Source organism: Equus przewalskii, chromosome 6 (genome assembly GCF_037783145.1).
Source record: "Equus przewalskii isolate Varuska chromosome 6, EquPr2, whole genome shotgun sequence".
NCBI lineage: Eukaryota > Metazoa > Chordata > Mammalia > Perissodactyla > Equidae > Equus > Equus przewalskii.
Window position 1 is genome coordinate 73,970,818 of NC_091836.1, and position 11,372 is coordinate 73,982,189.

Below are 11,372 nucleotides of genomic sequence, written 5' to 3' on the forward strand. Positions count from 1 at the left end.
GGCCTAGATTTTTGGAGGAAACATATTTTATGTCATGGAAATTGCCAATTTGATTATACCAGGAATTTCTTACTAGGGATAGGCTTCAAGAATAAGGGGAGATTTATAGATATTTATTTCACACAAAGTCCAGAATATATTTGAAGGAAGGACATATTCAAGGGATAGATTATGATGAACAAAGTAAACATAAAAGAAGATTTTAGAATAGTTAGAGAGTGAATGTAGAGGAACTTGCATATTACATAAAGGAGGTTTATCTCGGTACTCTGACTAAAAAAGAAGCAATGTGACTATTATGCTCCACTATGATCTGAAGAAAGATCTCTACATTTGTCAATTCCACCCAGACCTGGCCTCAGGTGATGAGGAGAGTCATGTATTCTGACTCTTCTAACAGCAAAGCACTTAGTCTTTCAGCATCTTATCTGCTCTTCAATTTCCCTCAGTTTCTTCGACCTGAATTCTGACTTAAGCTGTGGAATTTTTTAACACAATCAGTTATATGTTTGTTAATTTATTCATCAAGTATGATGATACACCAAACCATTGGCTGGATTTTCAGATCACATATGCGCAATAGATGAGCTGTTAAATCCATAGGGGGAACTATTTTCATCAAAGGTCAAGCCTGGTGTTTGGGAAAGAACACTTTTACTACCTTGTCTCGGATATGCTTGGTCTTCATTCCATAGACAAAGGGGTTGAGGAAAGGTGGAACCAGAAGGTAAAGGTTGGACAAGGTGATATGTATGTATGCTGGGATACAAGATCCTGATCTGTGAGTAAAGAAGGAGAAAAAAGCCAGGAGATAGAATTGGAAGAAGACACATATGTGGGGAACACATGTATTAAATGCCTTAAGACGTGCCTCTTTCTGGGACAGGTGGAAGACAGTGATAAATATTTGTATATAGGAGAGGGTGGTTAAAATGAAGTCAAGGCCACCAACAATAAAAGCTCCAAGGAGACCATAGAATTTATTGATGTAAACATCTTCGGTAGCCAGCTTCACAAGGGCCATGTGTTCACAGTAAGTGTGGGATATTAACCTTGTTCGGTAAAGTTTCAGACGACACTTAATGAGCAATAGACATGGGATTACCAGAACGGCAGGCCGCAATGCCACCCCAACTCCAATATGAATGACTAGTTGTCGAGTGAATATGGTAGCATGCCTCAGTGGATAACAGATTGCTACATAGCGGTCCAGAGCCATGGCCAGCAGGACTCCTGATTCAATACCCTGAAACGTGTGGATGAGCCACATCTGAAAGAGGCAAGCATCAAAATAGATCTCTGGCAAGTGCAACCAGAAAATTCCAAGCATCTTGGGGACAATGCTGGTGCTAAGGGCAATGTCTGTGGCTCCCAACATGGCCAGGAAGATATACATAGGCTCATGGAGACTGGGTTCAGATTTGATGATGATCAACAAGTAGAGAATTTCCTATCAAAGCAATGATGTACATAGCACAGAATGGAATCCCAATCCAACACTGTACGGTTTCCAGGCCGGGGATCGCAATAAAGGTCAGCACGGAGGGCATGAACACGGTGCCATTTGTAATAGACATGGCAGTTCAGGGACTTTTTTAGCAAGAGGGCAAAGTTTGCCAGACTGTGATTCTCTAGGCTCTTATACACCTTATTCTCATTCAGTCACACAATTATGGAATGACATAAATAGGAGAATAAAATTCATCAGCCTACCTATCATATTTTACATAAATGAGAAAATGCCAATATGGAGATCCATGGAAAAGTTCACCAGTATTTACTTTAGAAAAATCAACCACCCGCATTCACAGATGTTCAAAGTGTGAAAACTGAGGAATTGGACAGCATGCCCATGAAGAGGTCAGCATCATCAGGCTGCTTAGCCATGTTCTCCTTCCTCACATACTCCGTCTTCTCTTGCTTCTTTTAATCTGTTCATGGAAATCAGATAACAAAACAAAACAAAAACACTGGAATGATACTTTAGACACAGAAACACCAACATCCACTGTACCCACTTTTCTCTCCTCCCCACTTTCTCTCTCCTCTTTACCCACCATTCACTTTAGACTAGCAGGGCTGGGTATTTCTAGAGAACACACCAATACTTCTTTGTTAAAATATCAGTTGAAGTCCCCTTTCTATGGTTTTGACTCCACTACTAAAATGACCTCTGTTCACTTTGAACTTCCTTCTCACCAAGGAATTTTCAAATATGAGGTTGCTTCAGGACCCAGACTTCATCCAGATACACAAGTACAGCTGCATAATTTTGTATATTATCATTCTGATTCAGGAAAAATGTCTTATATACAAATTCCTCAGTCAGATAAGCACCCATTCCTCAGGAAGTCTCTTTTCCACTCAGTTGATAATAAGGACAGTTTGAAAATACAGTAAATAAAACTAAGAGGATAAAGATGACCCGGTGTAGAAGAAGAGAGACCTTGGGTGTTTCACCAGGAGAGCACTGAGGAAGATGCTCAAGTGGCTAGAGGTAAGATTAAGTGAATGAGTTTGGAAGCCTAGGTCTCCATATGGAGGCAGTGTTGGCAGGGACATGATCGTTATATAAAAATTGGGGCTACTTACTGCTGAAGGGAAGCAAAAAGTTCTAATTTTTTATCTTTCACAAAAGCTGATACAAGAAAAATATGAAGGAGTGGACCTCTTCAACAATTATCCAAGAGATTCCATGGAGAATAATGGACAAACACACAGATACATTCAGGTGGAGGTACCTTGGGAGGCTGCAGAGACAGAAAGAGAAGGCTCCAAAACAAAATTTTCATTACAACACAAAGACTGTTGCTGGGAACACTTCACACTTTCCAGTAATCGAATAGCAGCAGCAAACTATAGTCCAGTTTTAGGGCTGACAAGAGTGTGCATCAATGAATAGTTGTTTTTTAAAGTGACAGCAGAGAGTTTGCCTAGATGATTGTCTAAATCAAGCTTATAAGTTTTTTGTGCTATTGTCATAAGCATTCCAAAACATTTCTCCATTAATCAAGTCACCACCTCCAAATATTATTCTGAGTTCTTCCTTGGTCCCGAACAACTCCAGTTTCTACTAAAAGCTTTTAAATTTGAAATGGTTGGATATTATTCTACAAATCACCCTCCAAAACATGATTCTTTAATATAGCTTCCTGGCAGCTGACTATGTGTGTGCTGATGCCTTTCCACTCCTAAATGCCTAAAGGCTGTTCAACTCCCACTTTCAGAAAGACCTCCTTATATTGAGGCAACACATTCCCTATAACTCTTGTCCCTCCTTTTGAATTACTTATCTTCAGATGGAATAGCACAAAGATTCAAGTCTCTCGTGATCCTCTCTCCTTCAAGTAAAACATCTGCAGGTCTCCCAACTTCTCCAACAGCATGCTGCTGACTGTCCTCAGCCTCTCAGTCTTCCAAAGCAGATCCCCAATTTATCATGACTCTTCTTGAATTGTAGTCCTAGATCTTCAAAGTCAGACACTCTCAAAAATATATTTATATTCTTTGCTTTATAATATGGAATTTTGTTCCTGGAGTCTACATTCATTGACTGTACTTGTGTTTCTACTTCAAGGTATATGATTTCATGTCCACTTGACCTAGTACACATTTCTAACTACCAACTTACTCAGTATCCAGAAACAGCAGTGGGAAGTGACTGACACAGGAAAACGTTGCTCTTTGCTGGTACCTGCTGTGAAAGATTTGTGTCCTCTAACATAATTTTCCCTGCTGATTAAACTTAATCAGCTTCTTCCAAATCCTGAGAGATATTTTTTACTGCCTATGATGATGAAAGAGGTCTAAGGCCAGAGGAGCAGCAATCATTTCTTAGGACTAGCCTCTTAATTCCCAGGGAACCTGATATATCTAGTCCAGCCAGAAGATGGCAGTGGTGAAGCATCTTCTCTTAGCAGTGCAATTGTGTCTCTCACAGCATCGCAGATTAGGATTCCTCTTGTTCTCACATGGGTGACAGAGAAATGCAACTGTAAGTGGGGAGTGCCTACCATAGGATTCCATTTCCAACCTCTGCAAACTGGACAGCTTTATCTCATGCCTTTTCAGGAGAGGAAATTAGGAACAAAACGAATAATAACCTCTTCTTATTTTACTTATTTACTTTTGGCCATCCTATGGAAATTCAAAGGATTTTCAGGTGAAGTTCAGTGGTCTTAGGGAACAGTGTGTTTGGAAGTGGTAAGGCTTATTGTATAGTGAGCTCTTTAAGTAGGAAGGCTTGATAAGAAACAGGGAAGATAATCAGCAACATACGAGTGTTCTATTTCCTATCTACAAAGACAGGGGATGAAGAAAGATGGTTCTTCCTAGAGAAGGAGATCATAGGATTTTTCAACAATCTCTTGATCACAGGAATGTATTTAAGCTTAAATATCTCTACTATATAGCTTAATTTCAAATACATATCAATTTTTGCTTTTACGTTTTTATTCTATCAAAACTAATTAATGCAGGAAAGAGAGGAAAATATACCCGTAATCTTACCCAAAGTCAGGTATCGTTAATATTTTGGCACACTACTCTTTCATAGTTTTCATTTTTTTTAATAGTTACATTAGATATCTTGCTTTTGCTTAATATTATGTTATCACTTTTAACAGTTTATGAAAAACATGCCCAAAATATCATTATCAATGACATAATTTTTGTCAAGAGGCAATATCTAATTAACGTAACATATGAATGTTGGACATACTGTTATTTTAATTTTAGTTAAAAAAAATTCTACAGAGGTGATGTTCCATTCATTTCTACTACTCTCAGTATTTGATCCTGTAATCATTTTTCTCTGGATCTTAATTTCAGGAGAGTTCACACTTGGCCCTGAATATTTAAGACGCATTTCGGGCTAGGACTTGTGCTACATACCTGGTGAACATTTTCTCACTTGTTCCTCACAACAGGTCTCGGAGGTAGATATTTTGAGCCCCATTTTAGAGAAGAGGAAATGACATGCAGAGGAGGATGCAGGTAGTTGAGGGAAAGGCAGTGCTGAAACTCGGATCTGTCTGATTCCTAGATCAGGACATTTTTATCCATTTTAACGAAGGCAGTCCCTTCAAGCTCTCATTTCAAGCCTCTTGAGGTAAATCCTTCACTTAGAAAAGCTCATTGCATCATAGATAAGGCATGTATCCATCTGATGTATCTCAACCCTCTAGCTACTACAGGTTACCTCTAGCTACTACCTCTTACCCTGGATTCTGCGTCTAATTAGCTGGAGCCCTCAGTTGAAGGGGAACTCAAACCTGTGAGTGGAGCAGACTCTCAGTGAGTGTGTCTGGAACATGACTTTTGGGCCAGGGTTTTTTATGTCTTAAAAAGTTTATATGTACCTGGTCTGCAGCATGGAACAAATTTGACCTGGAAAGGAGATCAAAAGGCACCCAAAATGCCAAATAGATCTGTGTGCTGACTGAAAGCCTACCTGAAACCAGGTGGACTAGGTTGTTGTACTCCACATGAAGGCTATTTCAGCAGACAGGTTGGGGTTTGTTCAACAGAGAGGAGAGTAGGGAGGACGTTGACTCTGAAAAACCATCTCTAGGGAGAGGGAAGGTAGATTTAGATATAACTACGAACATAAGACTCTCAAGTCCTGAGAGGATCAAATAAATACCAATAACTGTTCACCCTTTGAATCATATACTAGATGGTGTAGACATTCCACTGGTTATCTGAGAGAAAACAGAGGCAAGAGGTAAAATATATGATACATAAGGCTGTGAAGTCATGACAGCAGCACGTGGTGGTGAAGAGCCAGCTTTTGTAATGAAACAACTCTTACCCTTCCTAGCCAGGACTCAAACTTGGGCTTTGTGCTCCTGGGTACTTACTTTAACTCTTCTGAGCCTCATTTCCATCATCCATAAAATAAGAATAAGGCAACGGAGCTCTTAACTGACTTCTAGAATGATCTACATAGCTACATATATATATGTCAACTAAATATTAGGTGGACGACAAAAAGAAAGTAAATCAATGAAACTAACTATGTAAGCAAAATAAGTTACAGAATCATGTGAACATTTCAATAATTTTGGAGAAAGTATAGGAAAATATTTAATATCCACGTAAAATAAAAATCATCAGAAAACTAGGAATAATAGAGAAATTATTTAAACTGATGAAATGTATCCATAAGAAAACCATGGTTAACATCATACTTAATAATGTAAAACTAACATTTCTCCATTAGATTGGGAGTAATACAAGGATGCCCACTGTCAGTACTCCTGTTCACCCCTGTACAGAAGTCCAAATCATAGCAATATGGAAAGAAAAATAAATAAAAGACATAAAGATGAGAAGAGAAGTAAAACTATCCTGTTTGTATCTATAGTAGCAACAAAACATAAAATAATTAGGAGTAATTTTTCTAAAATGAAAATTACAAACTTTGACAAGAAAACTAAAGAAGACTCAATTGAGAGATACACTATGTCCATGATTAAAAGACTCAACGTTGTTACCATGACAGTTCTCCCTTAATTGCTCTATAACCTAAATGCAGTCTCAATCAAAATGGTAGCAGGCTTTTTGGAGACACTGAACAGCTGCTTTTGAAATTTATGTGGAAATTCAAAAGACCCAACAAAAATACTTTTTAAATAAAAAGACAAAGTGGGAGGCCTGACCTAACCCAATTTGGAGATTTACCATAGAGCTACAGTCATTACGGTAGTTAGGCATTGTTGTTGGTAGTGCTCTGGAGTTGATTCTCAGCATCCCGTGTACAGCAGAGCAGAACTCTGCTCAATCTTTTTTGTACCATCCTCTCACCTTCGTGGTGCTATATCAGACAATGCTCCACTGCTATTCAGAAGTGGATGGCCAGATCTTTCCTCAACCATGCTGGTATCTGAAATACCAGTAGCATAAATTTCAGCATTACAGCGACTTGCAGCCTCTGTAGTATGATAACTGACAAATGGTTGGTGTGGTTCCCTGACCAGGAAATGAACCCAAGCACAGTGATGAGAGCATCTTAACCACAGGCCCATCAGAGCTGGGTAATTAAGTACTGATCCTCCTATATGTAGACATAGAATTTTCAGCAAATGTGCCAAGGCAATACAATAGGTATAGTAATATTTCTTCAACAAATAATGATGCATCAATTGTATGTTTACATAAAAAATGAAAATGACTATCAAACTTACATTACACAAAAAATATACCCAAAATATTTCATTGACCTAAATTGAAAACACAGTACTATAAAACTTCTAGGTGAAAAATGTAGGATAAAATCTTTGTGACCTTGGGGGTAGATGTAAAAAAATCCCATAAATTGAAAAGAAGAACTGATAAAATTGCACTTTGTAAAAAAGTAACTTTTGCTCTTTGAAAGATACCATCAAGAAAACAAAAAGGCAAGCCATAGACTGGGAGAAAATATTCACAACATATGTATCACCAAAAGGGCTCAAATCTAGAATATATATACAAGAAAATTTAATAGTAAGAAGATAAACAACCTAATGAAGAAGTGGGCAAAAGATTTGAACAGATGTTTCACAAACCAAGATATAAAGATATCAATAATCACAAGAAAAACTGCTCAACAGAATTGGTCATGGGGTAAATGCAAATTAAAACCACAAGAATATACTACTTCACAAACATTGAAACAGTTAAAAACTAAAAAAAAAAATCATCAAATACTGGCAAATTTTGAAATTCTCATAAAATGTTGGTGGGGATGTAGAATGTTTTTGGAAAACATTTTGGCAGTTTCTAATACAAGCATACTACAGTTTCTATCTACAACCTAGCCATGTTATGCCTATGTATTTGCCCAAGAAAAATGAAAGCATGGGTCCACACGAAGATTCATAAATTTATGTTTGTAGCAGCTTTACTTGTCAGTCAGAAATGGGAAAGAACCCAATCCCTGAACAAATGAATGGGTAAACAAATTCTAGTAAATCCATACAATGGAATACTATTTAGCAACAAACAGAAAAGAACTATCGATGAATGAATCTCAAAATCATTATGGTAAGTGAAAAAAATAAAAGCAAAAATATAATTACATCTTGTATCACTGCATTTATATAAAATTCTAGAAAGTACAAACTGATCTTTAGTGATAGCAATTAGATACATGCTTGCTTGGAGACTGGGGTAGTAGGAGGGACATATTACAAGGCATATGAGGAAACTTTGAAGAGTAATGGATTGACCGTGGTAATGGTTTTATGGATATATGTATATATAAAGACTCATCAAATAATACATTTTAAATCTGTACAGTTAATTGGGTGCCATTTTCTAGAATAAAGTTAAAAAGTTATGCAGTATACCCTAATGCACCTGTCACTAAAAAGCACTTCTAAATAGATTTTACATCTAAATATGAGAGAAAAATAAAGTGATTCTATCCGTAAATACATAACAGGCAAAGAGTTCTTCAATCAGCATGGAAAACACTAGCCATTATCTAAATGTTTGGTAATTGAGCTTCTATTGAAATAAGGACACATTTAAAACTAAATAGCAAGAAGATAAGCAATCCAATGAAGAAATGGGCAAAAGATTTGAACAGATGTTTCACAAACCGAGATATAAAGGTACCAGGAATGAAAAGAAAAATTACTGAACACTATTAGTCATGGGGGAGATGCAAATTAAAACCACAAAAACATACCACTACACGACCCTCAAAACAGTGAACATTTTTTAAAAAGTCCAATATTGACATGTTCTGAAATTCTCATAAAATGTTGGTGAGAATGTAAAGTGTTACAATTTTTGGAAAACAGTTTTGCAGTTTCTAATAGGAAAATGTACTTATCCTATGACCCAGCCATTTTATATCCAGGTATTTGCCCAAGAAAAATGAAAGAGCAGGTGCAACCAAAGGTTTGTAAATGTGTGTTCATAGCAGCTTTAATTGTCACAGCCACAAATTGGAAAGAACCCAAATCTGTGAACAAATGAATGGTAAACAAATTGTACTATATCTACACAATGGAATACTATTTAGCAACAAACAAGAGAGAACAATTGATGAAGGAATCTCAAAATAATTATTGTAAGCGAAAGAAGGCAGAAAAAAGTATTATGTATTGTATCATTACATTTACATAAATTCTAGAAAATGAGACTGATCTTTGGTGACAACAGGTAGATAAAGGGTGGCCTGGAGACTGCAGTAGATGGAGGGATGTACTACAAATGAACATGGGGAAACTTTGCAGAGTGATGAATTGATGGTGGTAATGGTTTTATGGATATACGCATATGTCAAGATTCGTCAGATAGTACATTTAAAATATGTAGAGTTAATTGTGTGCCTGTCTTTATACTAAAGTTTAAAAATTATGCAATATGCTCTAATTTACTAAAAAGTAATTCTCAATGGATTTTACGTCCAAATATGAAAGAAATACAACGTCTGAGGTGACTATATTCATAAACATAGAACAGACAAAGATTTCTTCAATAGGCATGGAAAGTACTAGCTCTTATTTACATGTTTGGTAATTTGTATTACATTGAAATAAGGACATCTGTTCTTCAAAAGTACAACAAGAGTATCCTACAAAGAAGCAGAAAATGTTTTCAATGTGTATAACATAGATAAGGATTACTTCTAAAATATATAAAACTCTCACAAATATTAACTAAAAAGTAATATAGGTAATCCAGTATAAAATGGACAAAGGTCTCTAATTTGTGAAAAACAATATCCAAATGTGCCATGAATGTATAAAAATTTGATTCAATCTAATTAGTTATCAGGAAAATGACAACTAAATCACAAAGAGCTACTATTATATACGCACTACACAGCTAAACTTATTAAGGGCTGTATCAGGTATTAGGAAAGATGTTAAGCAATGCAAATTCCTATATTCTGCTAATGAGTTTAATTGTGTTACGTTTTCTTCTAAAGCTGGAAGATGTCAGTACCCTATAAATTAGCAATTAGAATTTTCGGTTCAGAAACCGTCATTCTAAGTGCACCAAGATACATATACAGGGATACCTACGAATATATTCTTCATAATTGAGCCTTTTCAATGTCCGTAAACATAGGATGAGTAAAGAAATCATAGCATATGAATACCATGGTGCATTATGTAGGAAGAAAATGAGCATAATGAGGTACAAACAATATCCTGGATGAAAATCATGAAAACAAGACAGAAAAATATGTACTTTGTTATTCTATTTACATAAAATTTAAAAAGAAGTACAACCAAATTATAGGGTTTAAGAATGCATGCTTAGGTTGTAAACATATATAGAAAAACAAGGAAGTAATTATATTATCAGATGTTAGTACAAAGATTCCCTTTGGAGAGAATGAGAGATTGTGCTGACAAAGGGCACACAGAAGGTGTGCAGGTAATGAATAGTGATTCATTTCTTCAGCTAGTTGGCAGTTTCATGGCTGCTTCCTTTATAATAATTGTTTTCACTTTTCTGTATGCGAGTTAGTTTTCAAAGAACAAAGAGAATATGACTGCACTTGTGGCTCTATTGCTTATTTGTTTCTAAGCACGTACATCAAAGATTAAATTCTAACTACCTATTTTATGCAAGGTGACGATATTACCTTGTTTGTATTTGAACTGAACTGTCTACTCTTACAAACTGACCTATGTTTAATCTTCTATTTGACATTTAAAAGTAGTTGCTCAATTATTATACTTTGTTATTGTTCTCTTTAATTAATTATAGGCTTACGTAGCTTGACTGCCGACCCACAGTCATATTATACCCTACATTCTTCATTTAAAAATTATTTTATTTCATAATATATATTTGTAAGGTCTTTATTGTTTACCTTCTCTCTTACTCTATAGGAGAAATGAAACCATGTATTTCGAAGCATAGAGGATGTGTTTCTTTTTTTCTTGATACACATAGGGAATTTTTTTTCTTTTTGACTTGGGCTTTCCAAATATAGGTGTTTTTCTCATTTCATTTATGTACTTTTGTTTATTTTTTTACTTTATACTTTAAAATATGGTTTTTCAACTCACTCATGATTAATCTATTCTCATATTCTGTTTGTTTTGGTTTTCTCATTCAGGAATATCACACACATCATCTCCATTCTTTATCCTTTATGTATAATAATCTCTCATACAGAATTCATATATTAGCCATTTTTCTTATCAGTCATTCATTATGGATGTCACAAATTTCTGAACATTTAATGCTGTAATAGAGAATCAAAATGAATTAAGTTTTTATCTTATTAAACTTATTTTTAATATGTCTGATAGCCACTAACATGTTGTATTATTCCTTTTTTCACTGATTTTCATTTCTTACCTCAAATATTTCATATCTACATTAATTTTATTAAAAACCAAGAACACAATGAA

At 35.6% G+C, this 11,372-nt stretch overlaps 1 protein-coding gene across 1 annotated transcript; it reads right to left on the minus strand.

Moving 5' to 3' along the window:
• Positions 1-625: 625 nt before the first annotated feature.
• LOC103554196 (olfactory receptor 52A5-like) lies at positions 626-1,577 on the minus strand. The gene is given in 2 exon segments (XM_008525153.2): positions 626-1,438; positions 1,440-1,577. Coding segments are annotated over 2 exon segments (951 nt in total).
• Between the last annotated feature and the right edge of the window lie 9,795 nt (positions 1,578-11,372).